The sequence below is a fragment of the Strigops habroptila genome, chromosome 11, assembly GCF_004027225.2.
Source record: "Strigops habroptila isolate Jane chromosome 11, bStrHab1.2.pri, whole genome shotgun sequence".
In the NCBI taxonomy this organism is placed as follows: Eukaryota; Metazoa; Chordata; class Aves; order Psittaciformes; family Psittacidae; genus Strigops; species Strigops habroptila.
In genome coordinates, this window is record NC_046360.1 from 18,183,425 (window position 1) to 18,209,108 (window position 25,684).

The following is a 25,684-nucleotide window of genomic DNA, read 5'->3' on the forward strand; positions in this document are numbered from 1 at the left end:
AATTCCTTCACCTTTCATGCAACATCTCTTATGTAAATATGGTGTTGCATGTCTTCTTGTGTTAGTTGATTTTTTTTCCTTCCTTTCAGTAGATTCCTTTTGATTTGCCTTGGTTGGGTATTTTTTTGAGATAGAAGACTGTTTTAAGCTTTCGTTCGGAAGCAACCCTGTAAACATCAAAAGTTCTTTGAATACATGGATCATCAGCTGCGTAAGGTGCTGACTTTAGAAAGTGGATTTTGGTATTAGTTAATGTATTCAAATCTGAAAATAAATGCTGTGCTTATGCAGCTTCCACAGCTGCTATTTATAGACTGCTCATCTTCCCTGGTACTGGGATCTGTAATTAACAAACCATCACTGGGAATTCTCCTAATCACAAAAGGCTGTCAGCGGTAAGTACAGAACAGTCCACTCTCAACTCTGAGTAGGCAGAAATGAGGATGACTGATGTCAGATGTCCTCTCTCATGTTACACCCATGACCCTTTTATAGCCCACTCCCTTCTGCATCCAGAAACATGTTAGGAAGGTTAGGGTTTGGTATAAAAGAAAGTTTGTCCACTCTCAAACAGCAGGTTTTGCCAGCAGGAGAATCCCTGTTTGCTCTTGTTGCCTTTTAAAACGTGCCCTCCCAAAAATCGTGTCAGCTTCCTAGTATTTCTTGCCTTCCATTGGGAAGGAGCAAATAGGTTCCTGACTGTTGGCTGCTACTCAACACCACAGCCTACATGCCCTCCTGGTGCATTGAAGAGGCAATTCCTTCACACTTAGTAATATTTGGAATTTTTGGTGATGGGGCTGATTTAAATTTCCATGAACCTGTTTAGTTCTTTCATTTCTTTGAATTTGAAAAGAGGAAAAACATTGCATGCGTTTCAAGCCAGAGAGGAAGGCACCCCGGGTACATTTTTCTCTTAAACTATTGTTAGCTTCACTTTTAAAGTAGAATTTCATTGTAAGTACAGCACTTCAGAACACTTTGTTAAGTACATTTCCTGTTGAATAAGATAGTGTCACACCTGGGGTGGAGTGGGAGGGTGCCTACAACAGCAATAAATCCCCCGAACCTCCCTAGCTTGCAGGAGATTGTTTTTCAAATAAGCTGTTTGATAAAATATAGCCCATATTTAATTCAGTTTCTTGGTCAAGAGCATTGAATGAATGCAAAGTTTCAGATCATCATCAGCAGAAATATGAAGAAATTCTGTTGGCAAGCCAGACTTCCAGAACAGAAACCAAACTCAGCACATATGAGCTGAATGAGAAGGTAGGGAGATACCCACTGGATAAGAAAATTCTTCTTCCCCTGGAATTTAATACCCACATTTAACCACAGAAACTTATTTGATTGAGAACCTTATTTGTGCACATTCCCATATGACCCTTAACCTTCTCCTGTGTTCTGCTGTGAGCCACATAGCATTCATAACTGAAATCAGTGGGCTGCCTTGCTCCACGAGTGGTACCCTTACAGCTACAGAGTGGTACTGGCTGCCCCTGGCTGCCTCTCCACCATGCTCTCCTCTAGAGTACACTGGTGTGCACTGTGGTGAGGTACCAAAAGACCACCTGAAGCTACAGATTCTGTCATTGTGAACAAATGCCCTGCTAATGCTTGCCCTAAGAAATCCACTAGCCCTGTTGTAGTGATGACTGTCAGAACCTTCAAAGTAACATTGTGGAAAGTTACAGTTCTCATCTTAACAGGTAGTAGAAACTCTCCGGAGAAGCCCTTTCATTCTTGAGCTCTTTAATTTCAGCAGTAGCTCTGTACCGCCTTCACTGGGTGCAGATTTCAAACTAATATGACACAATTGTATTGATTTCTAGTTGGCAAATTCAGTGGGTAGGGCCATGAAGGAGAAGAAATAAAGTTTCTTCACCATGGAAATGACTCCTATGGGTCTGCTACTCTGAAGTTTATGTCACTGCTGATACAGTGTGATTTAGCAAATAGGGAAAGAGTAGGTTTCATTCTTACAGTTTGGAGGTTTCAGGTACTGTTTTCTTGTTATTGCAGTTCAGAGTTTACACTGCATCAATGTTACAACTTTGGTAACACATTGGTCTGCTTTTAACTAATCCCAGACCTAATTTCCCGATGCTGCGCTTCAGAGTGAATAAAATATCAATGGGAAAAGAACTCTTGGCTTCCAGTGCATTACTAAATGGATTTTTAAGTCTGTTTTGGAGACCTAGCTAGCCTGGTTTGGAGTGTAATTGAGTAAAGTGATTTCATATTGCTGAGCCAGAAGCAGACCTTCTTATGTGAAAAAGCATAAGATTTATGTAAAATTACACAACTGCATAGGAACTGATGCAAAATAAACCACATGTCACCTTTGTGATGATTTTAAATGTTCAAGTTTAAAAGTGACAAGAATCTGAGTTGTGGTTCAGTACAGTATGTAGCGATCCAGCATTTTCTGTCTCTCAAGTAAAGGTGATCTCTGGATCCAGTTGTGCTTTTTGATAGTGTCCTTTGGTTTGTGTTTGACAGTTGCAGGAGAGGAACTCTCCTGGGCTTGTATCATGCTGAATTTTATGGGCAAATGTAGCTCACTAACAAAGGGGAGTGGAGAAAACTGTTCCTGGCTTTGCTGGATGCTGTGAATTGAAATTCAGAAAGATCAAGAATTGTGAGCTACAACTCAAAGCAAAGGTGGCAATTACATTATGTACAAGAAGAAGGGTGCTTTTTGAGTCTGAAGGAGATTCATTTGACAAGACTGTTCAGAAGATGGCCATATGTGTAATCTTACTTCAGATGAAAAAAGCCACAAAGCCTCATGCAAGAAATTGAGACTTGAGAACTCCCTTTTGATTCAATCATATATATTCCTCTGATCTATCTGACTCTTAATAGGGTATTAAGTGTATAATAATGTCATGTAAAAAACTAGGAGAACTGAATGGTGATGTGTTTAGTGATGTTGTTTGCAATTAAAAACCCTGAGGAAGGGTTATGGTTGTATGATCAACCTTGCATAAAAATAGTACGGTCACCTTGTCCTTTGAAATTGATTTTGCTTGCCTTAAAGGAAATATCTGCCAGGACATCCAGCGTGCTGCAAAGGATTCACTCTTACAGGTGCACATTATATTGTCCTTCCTTACAAAATAAAGATGATGATGGAATTACTGGTTCTGTAAAAATATCCCCTTAATATCTTTAAAAGAAATTATGGCTGTCTGTTGTGTCACACTGCTGGAAGACGCAGTGCACAGTATGTGCTGGAAGGGGAATTTTACATCACGTTTAGATATAAGCAGCATTTGCCTTTATAAACCATAGATTTTATTGTTAGAAACCAGTCGCATCCCCAGCCCTCCTCCGCAGCACACACTTCTTAATATGTTAAAATGAGGAGCTTCAGCTTGCTTTGTTTTGAGAGCTGCAAATGGAGACAGCTAAATCTGGAGGTGAGGTTTAAAGAGATGTAAAATACTGCAGAAACTCTGAGAGTGCTTGTCTGAGGGAGGGAAATCTGGGGCAATGAGTGTGTTAAAGGACAAGAGAAAGAAAATCTAAATGAGGTGGGAGCTGCACTATTTTTAATTGCTTCTTATTGCAAGACTGACTTTTTTTCCCCCTTAGTTTTTGTATTCACAGCTTGCAAGTTACACTTCTTCAGATGATTTTGTTCAGTAAGTTTAACTGCTGACAGCAGAGTGGGAGCTCAGGGATGTTCTTCATTTATTGTTCCTCAGCACCAGCTTTTTAGTTCCGTTTCTGGAAGGTTTATCTCTCCCAGCAACAGGAGCTTGTAGGAGCTGACGCTGGGCTTGTCTTTTGCATTGACAAGTGGTTTGACTTTCATGCCTGAAGCTGCTTGTATATAAAGCTTCTCTTTGGAAGGGTTATGGAGCAGGGAAATGTGTGATAACATGCAAAGATGTGTTTCAGAGGTGAACAGTATGTTCTACAGGATGGTTGGAGTTGTCCTGAAACTGCACTAGCCTGTAGTCTTGTGGCGTGTGCCCCAACACCCGAAATAGTCCTCACACGCTGAGTCAGAGCACAAAGCAACTCATGGGAGTTGAGTCCTTCTGCACATGGCTTCGCTTGTTCTCATCTAAACCTGTTACCAGCCTCTGGAAGATCCAGTTCAAGGTCAGAGGCATCTACAGTTGGACTCAATGGTCGTAAAGGTCTTTTCCAACCTAAGTGATTCTATGTTAGTCAGAAGTGACTGGCAAAATTGCTGTAAAGTTTTAATCAGATGCCTGCAGGTCCAATGGAAGAAAACTAATAATTCTGCATTGTCATTTCTCCTCAGAAAACCTGAGAAAGGAGTCCAGTACCTGATTGAGCGGGGTTTCGTGCCAGACACGCCAGTTGGGGTTGCCCACTTCCTGCTGCAGAGGAAAGGCCTCAGCAGGCAGATGATTGGAGAATTCCTGGGAAATCGACAGAAGCAGTTCAACCGGGATGTGCTGGAGTGAGTATTGTGTGTGTGGAGGAGCTCAGCCTGTTGTGATGTGAGTTTCTTGAAGCCAGAGGTGCTAATGGTCTCTGAATGCTTTGTGCTTATCTCTGGTTCTTGTTCTGAAGGAGGGAGAAACCAGACTCCAAGAGTTAAGAAAGAAAACATGCACACCAGCAAATATTTGTTTCTTTGCTTTCCCCTAAGTTACTGGTTTGGATATTGATCTAGCAAGATACTTGCAAAGATTTATATTCCCTGTAGTCATGTACATTTACTCTAAATTTATGTTTTAATTTCACTGGCCTTAGAGTATATTATTTCAAAGTCTTTTTCCTTCCTCGGGCGCTCTAGTAATTTACTGAATGAAACAATATAATATGTAACATAAGGCTTCATCAGTAACAGAACATGAAAATATTATTACAGCCACATGGCTCAGCTGTTAGATAAACAGGGATTTCAGCCTGCACGGGCAGATGCTGACAAGATCTATACAAACTGTTCTTTTCCAAAGGATTAGATAAACAAAAACTGGTTTAAAAACCAAATGAATTCAAAGCAGAAAATTAGAGTTTTAGCAGCTTGGTCATAATTTCCTAAACCTCGTATATAGAGTATGTATAGACTATACTCTATATAGTCTATAGAGAGCAGACAAAAAAAGAAGTTGCTTCATTTTAAGAGGGTGTCCATTTAAAACATGTATTCTTTTAGGGCCTTTGGTTTTTGTATCTGATATACGGACCTCTAAATGTGAATTCATCTTAGTCCAGTTTTGTTCAAGGAATTGTATAAAACATGTAGTTAGATGTTTAACAAAATTGCTGAGAATGAACACAGAATCCCCACATCTTGCCCATTGAGGAAGACTGGGAAAAATTCTGACCACAGGTTTTAACCATATAATGAAAGCTGTACTGAAATTTGCATTGGTCTGTCGATGCAGTTCCTGAGGACTCAATGTTGATACATAATACTGATAAATCCCCAAAATATTAAGGTTATGGCATCATGATACAAAGTGTTTGCCAACACCTTGTATTTTCTTTGCATATTTCTTATAGACTGCTCTTACTGGCTTCTAACTGCAAAGATGTTGGTTATGTTCTCTACAGTCATCTTGATCGTACTATTGTGCTGTCAGAACTTTCTATCTCAGATTCAAGCTTGAATGCTGCGTTAATACAGCTAATGGCATGTGTATATATCATAGAATCATAGAATAGTTAGGGTTGGAAAGGACCTTAAGATCATCTAGTTCCAAGGTCTTCTCTTTCTTTCCTGTGCCTTGTTGAAGGCTGCCTTCTTCTAGTACAATACCCAGAAGCAAGCAGCAGCAGAACCTCTGCGCCACAGCACACAGCCGGCCCTACAATACAGAGTGACAGAGTACGGCTTGATTTTGATGCAGTCCCTACTCAACATGAGTCAGTATTAACTGCTTGTAATGATGGGCTGGATTTTGCAATGATGAGTCAGACTGGGGTGAAGACTTTCCAAAGAGTGGGTGTTTTCTAGTTTTTTAAAAGAAAACAGTGCAGGTCCAAGATGAGATGACTTATAAACAGATGTGATGTTGTGAATTTGAACAAATCGTTCACCCTCAGAGTCTCAGACTAGCAGAATATGAGTAAGTAGAAGTGTGTCTCTGCTGAGGCAGATGCTGTATCTGTGGTGAGGTGAATTGTTAAGAGTAAGGTCATAATCACCTACCTACAACCCCACAGCAATCCTTTCATTGAAATTACCTCTTCTCCCACAAGCTGCTCAGCTCTGCTTTGGGGCAAGGAGCATCCTGTAGGCGGTGTGGTTCTCTTGATAGTGTTCTAAACCTTGCCTGCAAAGAGGAACAAGGTATTTTTTTCTTAAAAAGAGACAATAGAATATTATTTCATCTTTAATACCGCATGTACAGATTGCAGGTAGATTTTGTCAAACTGATAATAACTCTGGGTTTTGTTCAAGTGTCCCAGATCTTCTAAATTAGGGTGTTTTAACTGCTTGAAATCGTCTTTTCACTGGAGTTTAGAAAACACTCAAAGAGTAACCTAAGTATTTGACCAAGAGCTGTATTCTGGGCCTACTGTAGTTGCTGCCTGGTGGCAGCTCAAGTGTAAAGGCATTGTTTGTGTGGTGTGGAGCTTGCATAGCTGGCATTGATGTTGGTGCCCTGGCCACCAGCTGGGCACATCAGGCATGCTCCCCAACACACTGCTGTCCTGTAGTGAGCCCCAGCTTTCCCTCTATGCCTCACCAAGGAGTGCTTGATGGAATAGAGATGCAGCTGAGGACCTGACCTTCTGCTATGTCTTGTCTTTGCATTAGAAAACAAAAGTATACTCACTCAAAGAATAAAATAAAACCATCATAAGGATCACTGTTAAAAGTGAGAGGGAAAGCATGACATTCTGCTGCTGTCGGGACTTCATCATTTCAGTTCATTACACTGCACAGTTCTGTGTGAGAGTACTGGTGAGAGTACCGAGAGAACGAAGGCACTTGGTGCTGACCCAGCAAATGGTACATTCCACTCTTCTTGCCCGGGTTTTGTAGAGAGCTGGTAAGCAGGGGATGGTTCCCAGGAAGAAGTTTCAGTTCTCTGCCTCCTAGCAGTGGGGAAGCCTCACTGCCTCGTGCTTTTACCTGCCTGGGACATGTAACTGTGCTAGTGAAGATGTGGTCATTCAGCACAGGCTTGTTCACCCAGAGTAAGCTGGGTAACCTGAGTACTGACGTTCTCCTGCAGTGACTATAGTCACGTTCTCTTTATCATTATGATCAAGATCTTATTATCATCAGGGGTTCTCATTTTGTTAACTATTGTTAACAAAAGCTAAACAAGTCTGCCTGATCTTACTTTCATGTTTTCATTTGCTATAATGACTAAAATAACTTGTTCCCATTGTTGTCATTACATAGCCATGAGCAAAGTTTTGTTTAGTGTTCTGAAATACTTGCAGAAAAGTCCTGGTTCCAGTTAAGAATACTGACCGTGGTGGTGTATCTGCTGTCTCCACAGCTCATACAAAAAGATTAAGACCCCTCCCCATTATGTTGTTGGCCAGCAAGGTCCTCAATTGCTCTCATTACTTCATTTTGACTCCACAAGCTTGTCTGCACATGTGCTTTACACCTTTGAAGGAAAGAGGAGCTTTTGAAGGTGTTACAGAACTTACAATAGGTGGGAAGACTGAGCATTATTGCAGAACTGATAATAGGTTTGTAGGTGTGGACTGGAAAGGGCGTGAGAAACGCCAAACCTATTTGTGTCCTCATGCTTCTGCATGAAGGGAAAAACAGTCAAGGCAAAGTGAATAAATTGCTTTGGTATTAATCTGTGTTAGCTACAATGTTAGTAGAAGAATAATGTGAGCTACTCTAATTTATCATTGTATAGCTATGCATCTATGAAAAGGCTTGTAAAACTGGATTGTACTTTCTTTCTGTGGTTTCTGCATTACAGTGCTGTTACTTGCCAGTGATTCATGTCCGGTTATTTGAAAACTAAAAGCTAAATTTAAAGAAAGGAAATTCATAAGCTTCTGATTTTAAAGTAGTCTCCAAGTATTAGAATGACATAGTTCATGTTGAGTATATTAATCTGGTTCCTGTTTTATTTGTTGTCAGCACTGTGTTTTCAGAGCAAGAAGCAATCATTTAGAACGTTAACTGAAAGACATGGCAAGTGATGGGGAGATGAGAATTACAGTCATAATAAAAGAGTATCCAAACAAGATGATTTTTTTCTCTGTATGCAAGAACATTCCTAGACACAGAAGCCGTTTGGTACAAATGATTGTGCTTGCTGCAGGCTGCTTCAGATAGGATATTTTGAGCAGTATAAACTATCTGTTATTATTATAGGCACTGTAATAATTGATTGGCCTGGAAGCACAAAGCCAATAATTATTCTTGGCAATGGTGCGTCACTTACATTGGTCAGACATTTGTCATTCCAGCAGCTCCTCTGTTACAAAAATAATAAGGGCCTGCTTACATGTACACATTGATCCATTATTTGTACTCCTTCCTTCACAGCTTACCTGCAGTTATTGCAATTACTGAACCTTTCAAACAACTCCATGGATCTCTAGGACAGATGGAAAATTGAAAAGGTTTTTTGGTCTCAAAATCTTACCTTTGGTACTGTGTTGTTAGAAATTAAAAGACACAATGGCAATATGTTTCTATCCTAGCTGTGTCGTGGATGAGATGGACTTCTCAACAATGGAGCTGGATGAAGCACTCAGGAAATTTCAGGCTCATATCCGTGTTCAAGGAGAAGCCCAGAAAGTAGAAAGGCTCATTGAGGCTTTTAGGTATGATGCTGAAATAAACTACTCAGTCACCAGAAACCTGCTGGTGTCAAACTGGAGAACCGGGGAAGTGGAGTAAATCTAAGTTACTTCCATGCTGATTTGCAGTGTTCTTGCAAGCTACATAGTTTCAAATCCAGCATGTGGTTGTGCAGGTTTTGCTGAGTACGAAATGGGAAGTTTTATTTGCCAGCACCATTCACGTCTGCCATTTGTATTAACATCGCGAGGTTTCTCAATTAAAAGTCCTTTCTGGCATCAGTTGAAAAGATATTCAAGGATTTTTGAATGTCTCTGACAACGTATTTGGATATAGTAGTTTATATGAGTGCAATACAACACCATTTACATTTTGGAGTGTATATGCTCTCAACCTTTCATTAAGCATTTCAACAACAGTGGAATAAAGAGCATTAACTTACTAAAGCTAACACAAGTGTACTTGATCAAGGGCAGGATGAGATGTAAATCACCATCTGGCAGTAAGCTAAGATCAATGCTCTGTTCTTAACTGGTGTCAGTGGGAATTACTGAAAAAAAAAAGGAATACTGAAGTTATTGTAGCTCAGAATCTGTTCTACGTGAAGCTACGGTGCCAGCAGAAAACAAAAGCCTGCCACATTCTAGGATTGGCTTATAAGCTAAATACATGTATGAAACACAAATAATAGCTTGCTCAGCCTCTGGGATGTAGGATTTGGTTTATTTGGTGGAATCAGAACAGTAGCTCTGACATCTTTCACTTCTGCTTTTTTACAGCCAGCGATACTGTATCTGCAATCCAGGTGTTGTGAGGCAATTTAGAAACCCTGATACCATCTTCATTCTAGCCTTTGCCATCATACTGTTAAACACAGATATGTACAGCCCAAATGTGAAACCAGAACGCAAAATGAAGCTGGAAGATTTTGTCAAGAATCTGAGGGGTAAGTCAGCTCTACTGAGAAAGCTCATGAAAGCTTTTCCCTGTAACTGTCACTGGGGAAACACTGCGTATCTTCTTGGAAGAAGACAAAACACAAGGCACTTGATGCTGATTTCACCTGACTTAAAACTGTGTCATTTTTACAGGCTCTAGCTATTTCTGGAATAGTGAAAACAGAATTAAGCATATAGTCTCTTGTCATTTTTATCTTGTCTTTCTTGGGTGGATGCATAGTCAGGTCCAATAAAAGGATATAAGTATATATATTAAGGAACAGAAATCACTATGTCATGATGAGAACTTTTGGAAATAAACTAAAGACTTAAATTCTTGTCAGGGGGGGAAATCCCAACTTCAAAACCTTCCTAAAAGGTACACTGTAAATAGCCCATAAATTTCATTTTGATTTCTTCATTGGTGTATTTTCTGATCAAGAAGCTACTTGCCAGGCTATGGCACACCTCATTTGCAATGAGGTTGCCAAAAACTGTGGATATTTTTTCAAATCTGTGCCTTAGATCTTTCTGTCCTGGTTCTTTCTGGTGAAAAAGAGCAGGGTTTATGAAGTATCAGCTCACCAGTGCTCAGCCCTGTCTAACAGGAAGCAGTCCCTGTAGAGCTGAGCAGGAAGGTCATGCACGAGGAGCTGATACCTCCTGTTGTTCCTGGGCACTCAAGGAAGAATGGATCAGACAGCATTTACCTTTTATCACAGAGGAGCACTCAGATGTTAGAGAAATAAAATGAGGCTGAAGTCCCCATCCCTTTTTTTCCTTTACAACAGTTTGTGCCTATAGGGAAAAAGCAGCTTTTACTGTAGTTCCATTACTGTGTGTTTGTGCAAAGGCCAGGAAAATTGCCTGCTCAGTCATTGTAGACCTCTCCTCCTCCCCCCCTGCTTTTAAGCACAGAATAAGCACAAGTTAGTGCAGTCTCTGTTCTTTTGTTGACCATGGCTGTAGCAGCATGGCAGCGGAACAGGCACCAGCAGGCACTGATGTGTTGTGTAACAGCCATTCTCTACTCACAGCTAAAAGCGGACTGAACAGCAGAAACACAGAATCCAGTTGCTTAATATACATAAGAATACTGGTGCATCTCAGAGGCATGGCAGTTTGCACTCCTCTGTGTGTGTGGAACTTCCATTTTAGTCCTAGTAAAAACAAAATCCTTGTGTGGGTCTGGGATTTCAGATTGTGAAAGTCCTGTTTGGTGGTTTTATTACCTTAGGTTGCTGTAAAGTAGCAGGTGGTTTAGCTCAGCAAAATATAAGTTAGTGTTGAGATTTTACTGTAAAGTCCTCAGAGATTAAAAAAGGCCTGATATTCACCTCTTAGCATAATACTACAGTTATATTTGTTATATTGAACACAGTGCATTCTCTGTGAGCCCTACCCTGAATGCCAGCAATTCCTTATAGTTGTAGGCATTTTTGTAACAGGCTGCCTTGCCTGTGACTGCAAATGACTGGATCACACAGGGTGGCCTGTGGAAGACGTGCTGGTGTGGAACAGAACAGAGGCAATCTTGCTTGTCTCTAGTTGCAAAGAAACTGTATTTTATCACAGTGAGCAGTTGTTCCACTGGATGATATGATATTCTATTTTGGCTTCTGAATGGGAGATAAGAGTTTATTGCTTTAAAACCTGTTTAAAAAATAGATATGCATCTCCCCGTCCCTAGGAAATCCAGCTGTAAGTCACCTATTGAAACTGGACTCCTTCCACTGCTATTAAAAATACAGGATCAAGCATTCAAGCCATGCCAGTGATCATCACACAGTGCTAAACAATGACACTGTAATTAGGCTATTCTGGTGATTTGTTTTCCAGAGTAAATGAATTGGTTTTGAAATCATACAGGAAATATCAGTTAAATTAATTTTGCTGAATGCTGATAAGGTTCTTGTGTAGGAAATTATTTGATGAACAGTGTTGAGTAATACGACAGAGGGAAAATGGAATGGTTCTGCTTCCTCCCAGTGGGTTACTCCCAGGAGGAGGCCACATGGAGATTCTAGTGTCTAAAGGGTTATTTGACTTATTTGAGCTTTGGTACCAAAGAGGAAACTTGAAAGAAAAAATGAATAAAACCCTCAAAACATAGGAAATTAGCCTTTTTATGGCTTAGGTTTAGATTAGAGTTGTGAAACAAAACCCCAAACCTGTTTAATTTCCATCAGTGTCTTGGCATATTGGGGGCAGCAAGCTTTTGGGCAAAAATGAGTGCTTCAGTGATGAGTAACATAACTTCCACAAGGACTGCATAGATGTGAGCTGACAGAGTACTGGAGTCTCTAGAACAAACCAGCATGAAAAAGCACAGCACCAGGCTTGGGCAGAATGGGCATTTGTGTTAGCAGAGGAAACGGAGATTGCCCGTGGTTTTACCCTCTCCTTGCCGAGAAGCCTACATTGCTGAGCAGTACCAGTGTGTGTTCGAGCGCTCAGAGGCAGGCTGATAACAGAAAGTGCTGGCTTCCCATGCCAGGGCATTGGAACTAGATGATCTTAAGGTCCTTTCCAACCCAAACCGTTCTGTGGTTCTGCAGGTGTGGATGATGGTGAGGATATCCCCCGAGAAATGCTGATTGGGATTTATGAGCGAATCCGCAAACGGGAACTGAAGACAAATGAGGATCATGTATCCCAAGTGCAGAAGGTTGAAAAACTCATAGTGGGAAAGAAGCCGGTAAGTTCACTTGGCACTGCCTGTCAGTTCCTAAGGAGATGTGGGGCAATGTACAGTATAGACAATACAGGAGTGTGTTGCTTAGAAGTGTAAATTGGCTGATAAATGGCAAAAGGCAGAAACTGTCAAAATAATAATTTGCTATAAGGTTGGGTTTGGTTTTGGACTACTCACAGAGCAGATGGATTTAGCTGTTGCAGTCTGGTATTCATGAGTGATGAGGTCTTAAACGCTTTATGTAAAGCTTTACAATTCTGAAATTACACTGAAATACCTGCCTTTTAGGCAGCTCCCATGATTGTTTCAAGAGAATTGTTTTGTTGAAGTGATGTTGTAGTGAATCCTATTTCAACATTTATGCTATCAGTTATGGCTCCATAATTTACAAGAGTAATAGAGAACTCCTGGTCACTTCAGCATCTTTCTCAGCACTGCAGCTAGCTCTGTGAACTGGTGCTTGTAAGGGGAGATTGTGTCCTTTTGTCTCAGAACTTCCCTGGAAATCAGATCCCAGGGATTCTAATGCTGGGTTTGAGCATCCAAAGATTCCTCTTGCTTTGTTGTGGGAAAAATCCCGAAATACTTTGCTAAATTAATGAATCTTCAAAGCATCTGTTGGAAAAGGAGGGAGAAAAGGCAGGCCACATTTTCCCCTTTGTTTTAGGAGTTGAATGGACACAGAGATATTAAGACCAATGTTTTACATGCCAACACTGGTATCTACTGTGGAGAGGGACAGTGGATACTCAGCCTTCCCAAATTCAAGTCCTAGAGAGTCATCTGAAAATGTTCATGTTAGTAGTGCCAAAGGCAGCCCAGAATAAAGCCAAAAGCATACTGGACTTGCATGAGTTTGGAGTCCTACAGTCCCCTACTGCAGCAGGGACTGAAGCTTGAGGGATTTTTGTTAAGAAGAAGAGCATGGATCTCAAGGTTTGTAATCTCCTCTCAGACCTTAATGTGGGGAGGGAATAAGGGACCACCAACAAAAATTAAACATGTCACTTATTTCTGTTTCCCAGTAAGGAAATATTGTGGAGATCTCTTGGAAGAAGCAGAGGAGAAAGAAAGCAAAATTCCCTTAATAAAAGCTTTTACATAATTTTTGAGGAGAAGGGAAATAAATATTCTAAAGTCAGTATTTGACAGTCACTTGTGCTTCCATATGAAACTGATTTTCCAGAATAGTTTGGCGATTCAGGTTTATATATAGGCTTCTGTGGAAGATGGGGTTGTTCCTTCATGGTTCTTTTATTATTCAGGCAATTCAAATCCTAAAACTAATCTCAACCTTGTAAATTAAATGGGATTAAGAAAACAATGGCTCAGTGGAGTTCTAGGTTCAAGGATTCTTCTGTTGAGAGACTTAACTGTGTGAAAGAAACTTTAGGAAGCAGACAACAGCCTTTATTGATAGAAATATTTGTTTTTACTTTATAGGCGTTTAGTCATAGTCAGACCGTGACTATTTACTTGCTATGATACAGTACTGTGTTTCTCTGAAGTTTAACGAACTTGTATATGTCTTTCTACTGTAGATTGGATCTCTGCATCATGGACTTGGCTGTGTAGGTATTTCTCTCATACTCCTTCCAAATTTATACTAACTTTAGCTGGCAGCATTTTCTTAAACTTGCAATAATGCATTCTATTACATATGAACTTCTAAAAAATGGGGCTGCTTTCACACAACATTTTCCTATTGCTGTAGTAATAACTCTCCAAAGTATAAAGATTTTCTTAAAAATCTGTTTCCCAGAGACTGATTATTCTGTTGCCAAGAGTTTTCCAGACTTTTCCTTAGTACACTTTTTCTGCATTTCAAATGCCATTATCACTGTAGAAATAAGGCAGCCAGGAAAGAGTAAACAAATAAGTAAACCTAGAGTTGCACCTTCCCTTTCCACCTGGGCCCTGGTGTGTTAATTCTCTCTGGCCTGTTTCAGTGTTGAATGATACTCTAGAAAGATACTGCCAGTTAATTCAACAGTTCTCTTCTGAAAGGTCATGGACATGGAAAATACTGATTCCAGATTTAAGTTGTAGGCATATTCAATAACAATCCTAAAACTGTTCTTCTATAGCAGTGTTCCACTTATTTTAATTTCCTGGTAACATTATTGCAAGTACTTTTGAACAAACACAGAAACCAACTCCTAGCAGAGGAGTGAAATGTGATTTCCTTATCCAAATTTGATCCTAATGATTTTATTGTTTAACTGCACTATGCATTAGTATCTTCAACTGGGACAATCCAAGAATCATAGCATCAATCAGGTTGGAAAAGACCATCAGGTCTCACCTTTCCCCAGCACCGCCAAGGCCACCACTAACCCATGGCACTGAGGCCTCGGCTACGTGGTGTGTGAACACTTGCAGGGCCGGTGACTCCAGCACTGCCCTGGGCAGCCTGTTCCAATGCCTGAGCACCCTTCGTGGAAGAAATTGTTCCTCATCTCCATCTAAACCTGCCCTGGTGCAGCTTGAGGCCGTTTCCTCTTGTCCCATCCCTTGTTCCTTGGGAGCAGAGACCAGCGCCCTCCTGGCTCCATCCTCCTGTCAGGCAGTTGTAGAGAGCGATAAGGTCCCCCCTGAGCCTTCTCTTCTCCAGACTAAACCCCCCCAGGTCCCTCAGCCATTCCTCAATCACACTTGTGCTCCAGGCCCTGCACCAGCTCCGGTGCCCTTCTCTGGCCCCGCTCCAGCACCTCAATGTCTCTCTTGCAGTGAGGGGCCCAGAACTGAACACTGTGAAGAAGGGACTTTAAACTTTCATTTGTTTTTTCAGTCTTTTACTTCTTGCTTTTTCTGTGTAAACAATTAAAATCATGTAAAGCTAGCTTCACGTTCCTCAGAGAAGTACCTGTCACTGTTCCACGCATGCATGTCTAGCAGTACCACTAGACTGTAAAAACAAAGAAGATGTGACCTTTATAAAGCAGGCTGGAAGGGAATCTTACCAGCTCATCTCTTGCTGTGAGTGAAAGCATTGTCTGCAGTTCAATTTCAATACCAGAGCTCACTGTAGTTGTCTGCAAGTTTATAGGCTCAGTGACTCTCCTTGGGGTTTTTTACCTTGCTGTAGGCAAATCTCCAACTGCCATGTGCTGTCTGGAGCTAAGCTAAGTCTGAGGTAGGAGAGAATGAGAACATGAGACATTCATTCTGCTGCTTTGCACTGAAGGTTCAGTTACCAGAATAGCCTGAAAACATAAACCATTGCTTTCTCCAGCAATGGCCACCACACTGGCTCCTTTAGAACAGGGCAGATTTCTTTCTTAAATACCAGGGAGGATTGTTAAATTCATGCCATAGATAAATTAAATGCAATTAGTATTTTATCTGTTATTAGCATAGTTATCACTGGATTTGGGGGAAAAAATGAAGTCTCACCAAATTACTTGCTAACCAACTAGGAACGAGGGCAGATAGTGAATCCTAAACTCTTTTACACCCTCAGTTTTGCTTTTCCCTGTTCATGTAGAGGAAGAAGCAGCAATCGCAGTCTTTGACTGGTTTCTTGACCTAGTACATCTTGTAATTCCCATGCAGAATCAGGACTTATAAAGAAATATAATGTATAAAAGAAATCTATGTCTAGTTACCAAAGAATATTCTCTATTTCAAACTTTTATAAAGAAGCCTTTCTTTTAATATTGTTAACAAGATATCAGCATTTACATTTGAAAGAAATGCATTCTCTTTAGGTTGAAAACAGTAGTTCTGGAGACAGCTTCAGCAGATATTTCAAATAAGAAAAGAGAAAATTATCCTTGGCTTTCTTGCCAGCCTCAGAAAATAAGCCAGGCTGAAAGTGCATTTACTTCTTCCTGATGTCACCATTTCCTTGGGATTGGGGAATGAACAAACTGTATTAATTCAGTGACTGACAAAAAGTAATATACAACATCAGTGTGTTCATCTCACAAAAGCTAAAGTTGCTTTGCAACCTTTCTTCTAATAAAGATATGATAAAATACTCAGGAAAGCAACATCCTTTGCTTTGAGCTCCCACTTGGTTTTCCCTAAGTTCTTTCAGGACTTTATCATTCCACAAAGTAAATCTCTGTCCCCAGTAAAGCTTTCTCTGTCATCCACATACAGGAATGTGAGCTGTTAGAGAATGTCTTATACAAGAACTTTGAGGAATATCATGCAACTTTGTGGCATATAAATCTTTATTTCTCTGTTGTTGGTCCATTGGTGAAAAAGTCCTATGGTCTTAGAGGTAAAAATGTTTGAAGTAGTCAGAAGAAGGCTTTGGGTATGAAAGATGCTCCTTCTTGGCTAACCCTTGCTCTGTTAACCATGACTATTTGTATTATCACAGGTCCTCTCGCTACCCCACCGGAGGCTGGTTTGCTACTGTAGGCTCTTTGAAGTTCCAGACCCAAATAAACCTCAGAAGCTTGGATTGCACCAACGAGAAATATTTTTATTTAATGACCTTCTTGTGGTATGTATCCTTGGGTGGACAGGCTGCCAGTGAGGTGTTCAGAATGCCTGGCTCCATGGAACCAGCAGCAGTTCAGGACATGAGCATGCCTAAAGATAAATATCTATTACCAGTTACTCTGTACTCCAACAGGCTTGGGATCATTGAGATTTAAATCTTCTTCATTATATAGAATTTGCTCTTAAACTGAAGCCATTTATTGATTACTACAGTCTATTGTAAGAATGTACTTCAGTGCAATAGCTTTTGCCATAAAGAAAAAATTACCTCCAGGTTACCCATTTCCTTGCTGGGTAAACGGAGACATTCTTTTCCCTGCGAATAATGAATTCAAGTTACTTGTGGAAAAACAAAATTACATACTACTTCTTATTCCCAGATGTTCTATGAACCAGATAGGTTTCTTCATTGAAATGGGAATAGGATATGTTGAAATAGGTTTTACAGTTGACTTTACTTTTCAGTGTGTATTTAACTTGACGGGTCTTTTGCAAAACAGACATACAAAACTAGCAACAGCTTGGAATTATTTGGTTGATTTACTCTTAAAAATAAGAAAATTTGTTGCACTTTATTTGGAATGTATTTGGCTGTTACCTGAGAACCAAGAACTAAACTAAAAATGTGATGGTTTTTAATGAAAAAGGCATGATTCAGATGCACAACTTCATTGCGTGTAATTTTTACGTATCTTCAGACCTTAAAACCAGGAAGTAAATAAATGTAAAAAAAATCCTTTTGATTGTGAGTGTAGCCTTCTAGTTGTAAATGTGAGCTTGGGTGTAAAATGATGGAACATTGTTGTCTTCAGATTACAAGTTTTCTGCCATTTTTTATTACTCTGACATCAGAAGTTTTATCAAACTGTTTTGGGAGTAGTATTGACCAAAGTTGTCAGTTGACCAAAAGCCATCACCAAAAGTTAAAATTAGAATCATAGAATAGTAAGGGTTGGAAAGGACCTTAAGATCATCTAGTTCCAAATTAGAAAGAACTAGTAAAAATAAACCTCTTGGGTTTAAAGAGAAAGAGTGATTGCATTCACACTTCAGGAGAACCCCAAAATTGATGGTAAGTAGTAGTGTGTTACTTCTATTGTAGCAAAAAGTGAAGGTTTCCACAGACTCAGCTGTGACTGAGATAGGTGCTGTACAGTCGTCGGGAAAAGAGGGGTCATGGATGAGGTAGTGTAAGAGAGTCTTTGGAGGGGCACAGAAGTGAAGCAGGTTTAGAAGGTTGCAGCACATGAGAGTAAAGACTAAGAATTAAACTTGTCTGAAGAGGTCCATAGGTGTGTCCTGCCCATAGTCAGACTAAGGAAAATGCATGAGGAAAAGTGTGGCAGCAGCTGAGTGTTTAAAAGGATCATTTAAACATACTCACATTTCTGCTGGCATGTGCAGTGCACAGTGTGGATGTGGGGTTTTTTCTGTCAGGAATTTCAAGTAGAGAGAACACAAAGGCCTTGTATCTGGATAAAATATTAAACCTTCTGGTGAAGAGATACCAGTGCCTCAAAGTGAGCTTTCTTCCTTCAGAAGTCATAGATTAAATACATCAGTTGCATTAAAAATAAGGAAAAAACGACAAGTTCCTATTTTCTGGCAGATTATAGCTTTCTGTGGCATAAAATTTCTTCTCATATGCTAGTTCTTAACAATAATTTTCCACAAACATAGGAAATATTAGGGATATAGGTCAAAGGGATATTTCACTTGGTTTATTTGATGACTTTCAGGTGACCAAGATTTTTCAGAAGAAGAAGAACTCTGTTACCTACAGTTTTCGACAGTCGTTTTCCCTCTATGGAATGCAAGTTCTTCTGTTTGAGAACCAGTGTAAGTCTTTCCTCTCTTTTTAGATAACCATTTTATTTATACGAGAGAGAATACAATAAAAAAAAGTGTGAGTGAAAGGGATGGGCAGGACTTGATTCTGAATTTAGGAATCAAATTGCTCTCAATTTAACTTAGCCCCAAAGTTTAAAACTTGAAAGTTTTTAGATGGTGTCAGCATAAGAAACAGCAAGACTGCTGTTAGATCTTTGGGGTTGTAGTCAGAAGCCAAATCTAGCTAAATACGTTGGTTGTGAATACTTGTAAAATGTTCGAAAAGAAACAAATCTGTCTGCTGCTGAGCCAATGGTACAGTTATCTGGAACTGGATGTATGATAACAAGTAATGGCTCTTACAGTGATATGTGTAAGTCAAAGCGCTGTTTAATTTGTTTTCCTGATTTATATCTTAACTTCGTGCCTAGGTAACACATACTGCTTCAAATATAAATGCAAAGCAGAGTCTGGATTAAAGTTTCTATTTTCCAACACCTTTTGTTTATGTCAGTTGTAATCTGCATCAATCCAAAATTCTTTTTATCTTTAATGCTTGTCAAACTTAGTCTTACCAGACAAAAACCCAACAAAAAACGAATCGTTTCCTAATGCCCTGATTTTAAGCCCAGAGACAGCATCACTAACTACACAGCAGAGCACGGCTGTTAGTATGGTACATACGGAGATGGTCTCCTTGACCTGACTTCATGGTTTGGAAACCAGGCCTTGACCTTCGCGATCAGCTGGATACAGTTCAGTGTGACATTCAGCAGTTTCTGTGCTTTTCTGTTGTGGAAGTCTCTTAGTTTTTGCTTGTCCTTGAGAATGTGCTCCAATGCTCATCTCGCTCAAAAGAAGTCGCTGTTATTGAGTCAAAGCATCTGGAGATTTCAAAAGGAAAGATTTTGTAGAGCTTGCAGCAGCGATGTAGCTTGCAGGTTATTTATATGCAAACACATTCATTCTCTCTCTTGTGCACACATTATATGATATAAAATTCATTTTTTGAGAGGAAAGCCAAATATTTCTATCCGGGATTTTGCTGAAAATAGGAGAATATATAATTCCTCTGATGTCAAGTTAAATAAATAACTATTTCATAAGCATGGTAAACAGAAACACTCCATTAAGACAAACTTTAAAATATCTGTAGAGAAACTAGGAGTAAAGGGTTGGATTCCTCCCAGTGAAGTGGAAGCATTGTCACTGAGGCACTTCAGTAGGAGTAGTTGGGCTTGTAAGATGAATTCGCTACAGTGAGTCACTGAGCTCATCGTACTTCCAATATCGGTGCCTGTTAGGTGGAATGCAGTTGGGAAAGAAAAGTATTCTCCTCTTTTGGTTTGTAAAATTCATATGCTTGGTTTCCTCTGTCCCCAGCATGCTTTGGGGTATTTTGGCTAGAGCCATCATGCTATTCAGCAGATCTGTGTGTAGCAGCTGTCAGAATCGCCTGGTTTCAAGTGAATAAAATTTCATGTCACTAAAGCAGAAGCAACAAATGTACTGGTTTGGCTACTGGTGAGGTTGACGAACATGACTGGTGTTGATGATAGAAGACTTCACCCCACCCCTCAAGAGATGCACTGCTAAGAATAGAAGTCAATTATGTTGGATGGATGAGCTCCAAAAGGGAGAATAAGGAGAATGGTGTCATATATCTCTAGTAAACAAATAGGCCATACGGGAAATATATTTTACATTTTCAGTCAAAATCATTGACAAAATAGAGCGGCTGAGCAGCTAGATCACTGCAGAGTGTCTCTGAAACCAGTAAATCTGTGTTTCCTGATGCTTAATCAATACCATGTGGAGAAGTACCTCTGGTAATCAAATATGTTTGTGTGTTTAGAATGTGGAAGTTCGTTCTTTGTTCATATGTGAAGGTGGCCCATGTGACTCTGGGCTTACCAAGCTTCCTTGTTTGGTTTCAGAAACTCTTTTGTTTCCCCTGTCCCCGGGTAGTGCACTTTCTAGCACTGCTTGCTGCCTCTCCAGTGTCAGTGCTCAACACCCTATGCGGTGGTTTTGGCTGTATTCTGAATGACAGCAGCAGACACCTTGAGGTGGCTGTCCTGTTTGATTGAGGGTAGATGCATCTGGTCAGGAGCAGCAGATCAGCTGTATGTCACCTCTGTGCAAGACGGTCATATCAGACCTCAGTAGAAGCCCCAAATTCTTGCTCCCTCCTTCCCCTCTGTACCTTTGAGGCTTGTGGTAGTTGGGACCTTTTTTCATCTGAGAATGGTACATGGACTTGCTTCACTTCCAGTTACAAATGATTTGGAAGTTAAGATGTCCTTTTAATAAAGCATTGCATTTGCACTTGTTTCTCAGTATTTTAACTCTTGTTGACACCTAATGGCTTAGAGGGAAGAGACTACCTTCCATCATCTGCTGGTTCTTTAAGAGAATGAATGGGAGCACTTGAACTTCAGGCTAATACTTAAGTGGATATTTGAGAGCTTTAGCAAACCGATAAGGTCAGGCACAATTAGAATGCACCCTTTGAGTCTTTCTGACATCCCATTTCCACAGGTCTGTGCTTCAAGCAAAGGGTGATGCTGTTTTCCACAGCAGAACATATCTTCATTATAACCTATCTTTCTGGAAATGAACCTTCTCTCTCAACCAGGAGATAGTTGTAACTACCTGTTACAATTTGCATTCTCAGATGTGCAGCTAGAAAAGAGGCAAAGAAAGTTTGCTGAAAAATCTGCCTTGTATTGTGAGGATGTCCATAATATCCCCTAAATGTTTGGGTTTTTTTCCCTCAGGATTCTGCTTTTATATCATACATTGTATCTGAAGGGTAACAGCTGCATAAAGACTATCTTTCAATGTTTATTCAGCAGTTCCAGTGTATCTTAAGGAATTTCATTCTAATTCTGTGCCTTTGAGTTTTTCTTTCTCTGACTTTGTCCCCTGTAATATTAGTAAAAAGCCTTCAGTTTTGGTGTTGTTTTTAAATTAAAAATAATTGGAATAATCAGAGCTCAGGTTTTTCTGACTTCTTATTCTAGATTATCCCAACGGTATTCGACTCACGTCAGCTGTTCCAGGAGCAGATATCAAAGTACTCATAAATTTCAATGCACCAAATCCTCAGGACAGGAAGAAGTTTACAGATGATTTGAGGGAGTCAATTGCAGAGGTTCAAGAAATGGAAAAACACAGAATAGAGTGTAAGTACAAAGGTACATATGTAGAGCGTTTTCAAGCTAATCGAAATAAGAAAATGTTGAATACATGAATAACCCATTAGAACTCTTTAAAAGTTGAAAATAATGTGGGTTTTTTCCATGGCTTTGGCTCTAGAAAGAGGAAAAAACAATGATATCTGAAGCTCCGGCTGAGTTCATGGACTATTATTTACTGCAGTGTAACTGCAGTGGAAATTTAGTGTGGACAAACCATGAACAGCAATGGACAGAGGAGAGCTGGATTTGTAATTTGTAGGATCTATTACAGGAAGAATTCTAGGGATAATTTACATCACTGAAAGGCTCAATGATGGCCCTTCAGATAAGTTTTGCTGAGTTTGTGTCTAAACATGGAATTTTACCTTCTGTTTCTCCTCAAGAGGAATAGCCTTTCTTCTGTGTGTTGTAACATAAAGCTGTTAGTACAGGGGTGAAGTTCCTCTCTCATATCTAACAGTGCCAAAATGAATTCTTATCTATTATTCACAGTAATATGTGATCACATAGAATCATAGAACCACAGAATGGTTAGGATTGGAAGGGACCTTAAAGATCATGATGTTACCATGTCCTTCATTAAACTCAGTAAAAATGAATTGCAAAATGATTCTCTTTGTTTCAGCTGAGCTAGAAAAACAGAAGGGTGTGGTGCGACCAAGCATGTCTCAATGCTCCAGCCTGAAAAAAGACTCTGGCAATGGGACACTGAACAGAGCTTGCCTGGATGACAGCTATGCCACTGGGGAGGGGCTGAAGAGGAGTGCACTGAGCAGCTCCCTGAGAGACTTGTCTGAAGCAGGTAAGCACTGCCTCCATCTCCCTGCTCTGGCTAGTGCATGCAAAGATGCCTGAGTGATGCATAGAAAGCCCAGTGCACAGTGGGCTTCCAGAACTAGTCATACTGAAACTTCAAACGTTTTAAATAGCTCCTCTTTCACAGTTGGTGTTTAATTTCTGTTTGTTTCTTTACCCTTGTTCTATTAAGCAACCACTATTTGAAAGCATTTAAACCGTTGTAGATTGCTATGTATACTTTTAAAGGAGAGTGAAGACAGAGGAAAAATTGTAAGTGTTTTATAAAAATAATGATTGACTTGTGCTAGGAGTAACCCATTTAGTTTTCCTTTCTTTTTTTTCTTCCCCTTTGCTTCTTCCCCTTCATACAATAGGCTTAGAAAGAAAATAAGAAACTGGTCTCCGTGTAATGACCGCTTTCTGTGTATTTTGTGCTCAAGTGTATCTGTGTTACCACCTTGATGAATGAAATTGAGTGAAGCCCCACTAAATTCTGTGTAGAGCTATGCAATTCAGATACAGCGTGTCCCTGATGCTCTTTTATTGTTTTGTAACTCAAGATGTAGTTCCCAATTCTTGCAAAGAGGTTATTGTGAAATACTATTGCCAATATAAATAAAAGAAGCCCTAGTGGCCAAGAATACTGATAGCCCACAAAACCACTGATGTGTCTTGAGATTTATTGACTGGTAATGCAGCTAAAGACTGGAAAGCAGTGGTGGTGTGATTTTTTAGCCAAAGGAAAGCCAGGGGAAGCTTGGTATGCTTTTCTTTTATGGTCTGCCTCGGTAACATACAACTGGCATACCCATGTAATACAGGTTACCATGGGCATTAACCTTGTCTGTCAGTGTTAAATCTGGCTCCTGTCATTTACAGGAAGCCATATCTGAACACTTTGCCCACTATTCAGAAAGTACTTCTGGGGATAGTAGCAACTACATAAATTTTGCTAGTTCATAGTCTGTGTAACACACTCTGATTTGTTCTTTTAATTGCAGTGATGATTTACAGTACAGTCATAATTTCAATACAGTGTATATCTTTGGTAGTAGACACTACTTACTCTTTTTCTTAACTAAAGAAGAGATTTTAGCTATGCTGCAATAAATAAAGTTGTTGTAAACTGAACTTACAGCCTGTGTTCTGTGGGTATATGTATGTGCATACAGATATGTAGAGAGTGAGCTCTTTCAATTATTTTATTCTCTGTTTAGGCTTTCATACTCATGTGTCCATTTGCTTCATTAAAAAGACCTAGGACTTGATCCAGAATCAGGCTGAAGTTGAATATTGGTGCTTGATTGCCTTCAGTGGATTTTAGATCAAGCCACTAGTCTTCACCACTGTTACATCTCTTGAGGATACTTACATCACCCTTTTGTGTTGTTTTAATTTCATTAGAATGAGAACTACCATATTGTTGGATATGTGAGTTCAGTGGGTGTCTGTACCCCCAAATGTGATTTCTGATTAATTTTATTCATCCCATAGGAATTTCTCAACCCTGTCTTTCAAACATTGCCATGTGTTTAAATTCATGGTTTGGGTTTTATGCAATAAACAAGTATTTGTAATCATGAAAACATTTCACGTTTCAACAGGGCATGCCTACAGTTGCCATGCTTATTACTGAAAATAACTTTTTCCATACTAAAAAGTAGAAATCACAGACTGGAGGGTTTATCAAAGAGTTTGTTAAACCCAACTAAACTTAATTTTAACTTTAAAAGTTGAGAATTATGGAGAGTTTCTGTTTGCTCTTGTGCAGTGCAACTGACTTGAGAAATTACATACCTGTTATGTGCTTTGTTATTTGGTGTAGTAACTGTCATGAGATTACACATGCTTTTCCTGCCTTTTCTCAGTGAGTAGCTTGCATGTGAGGCTGATTATTGATTTATTTTTAATAAGGGAGAGGTGATCCACAGAAAAACAAAGACATCTCCTTCAGTTAGCAAGATACTGCAGCCCAGTCATTATACCATATTAAACTGCTTCTGTAAAAGACTACTGAGTTAGGTTGCCCTAATTCTTTTGTGGATGAAACGCAAGATCAGCAAGAAGGAGGAACAAGAGTGGTGGGACTGTGTATGGACGTGTCTCTTTCTGTAGGAAAGGGCATGATGGGAGTGGATTTGTAGAGAGTTCCTTTCTACGTTTAAGCAGAAATAAATCATGAACCTGAGCAGGTTGCCTGGTTGCATGTTTGTGCAGTAAGGCAGAGAATTGTCCAGTGAACACTGCAGAAACTAATTGAACATTTTTAAACCTTTATCCAAGGAAGGGGAAATCTGATGAAGCAGCATTTTGCTTCATGGCCATATGACAAAACTCGTTAAGAAAACAGTCCATTACCCTCTACCAGATATCACAGTAGTAAATGCTGGCTGTGGAAAGCAACTTTCTATTTGTCTCTTGGAAAAGAGTGATGATTCATAAGCTTCTTAGATCTAATGGATGTTGATAGCCGGAATTATTCCGACTCCTAAGCTGTAAACCATGTGGAAAGGCAAGATGTCTGTCAGGAAACAATGTCAGGAATCGTTTTCTGATAGTTGTTCCTTCATGCATTTGCCACGATAGCTTAAATCGTAATTGCAAAAAGGACATGCATGAGGGTCTCTGGATTTTAAAGATACTATTGTTCATTGCGGATTAACAGTTATGGAATAAAAAGCAGAATGTGGCAACCAACTATAGAATCAACTAGGATGGAAAAGACCTTTAAGATCAGCAAGTCCAAGATGTGGCTGTGTCAAAAGTATTTGCCGTTCTATCTTTCTCAAAAGCAGAATATTTTTATTACGTGTGCTTGAGCCTCCGTCAAGCAAGAGCTGAGTTTATTTGTCCCAGACTTCTAAATTTTTAATTCACATTAAAATGTTAGAAGACAGACAAGTTAAAGCTGAGTTTTAGAGATTGCAATCTAATTTTGGACATTTCACCACTCCCTCCATGTACAATTACATAATAAGTAGGTTTACAGAAAGATGGGAAAGGTGTGAATTCTCATCATGGCCATTAGTACATG

General features: G+C 39.7%; 1 protein-coding gene across 13 annotated transcripts in view; it reads left to right on the forward strand.

Annotated features, from left to right (window-relative positions):
* IQSEC1 (IQ motif and Sec7 domain ArfGEF 1) overlaps nucleotides 1–25,684 on the forward strand; it is a 337,453-nt gene that overhangs the window by 301,939 nt on the left and 9,830 nt on the right. For all 13 annotated transcript variants that reach the window (XM_030501810.2, XM_030501803.1, XM_030501811.1 and 10 more), the window contains 9 exons: nucleotides 4,283–4,444; nucleotides 8,629–8,751; nucleotides 9,508–9,674; nucleotides 12,225–12,364; nucleotides 13,903–13,932; nucleotides 16,695–16,820; nucleotides 18,559–18,658; nucleotides 21,676–21,837; nucleotides 22,478–22,654. In XM_030501810.2, the coding sequence (XP_030357670.1) occupies nucleotides 4,283–4,444; nucleotides 8,629–8,751; nucleotides 9,508–9,674; nucleotides 12,225–12,364; nucleotides 13,903–13,932; nucleotides 16,695–16,820; nucleotides 18,559–18,658; nucleotides 21,676–21,837; nucleotides 22,478–22,654 (1,187 nt within the window). The remainder of the gene's footprint in view (nucleotides 1–4,282; nucleotides 4,445–8,628; nucleotides 8,752–9,507; nucleotides 9,675–12,224; nucleotides 12,365–13,902; nucleotides 13,933–16,694; nucleotides 16,821–18,558; nucleotides 18,659–21,675; nucleotides 21,838–22,477; nucleotides 22,655–25,684) is intronic.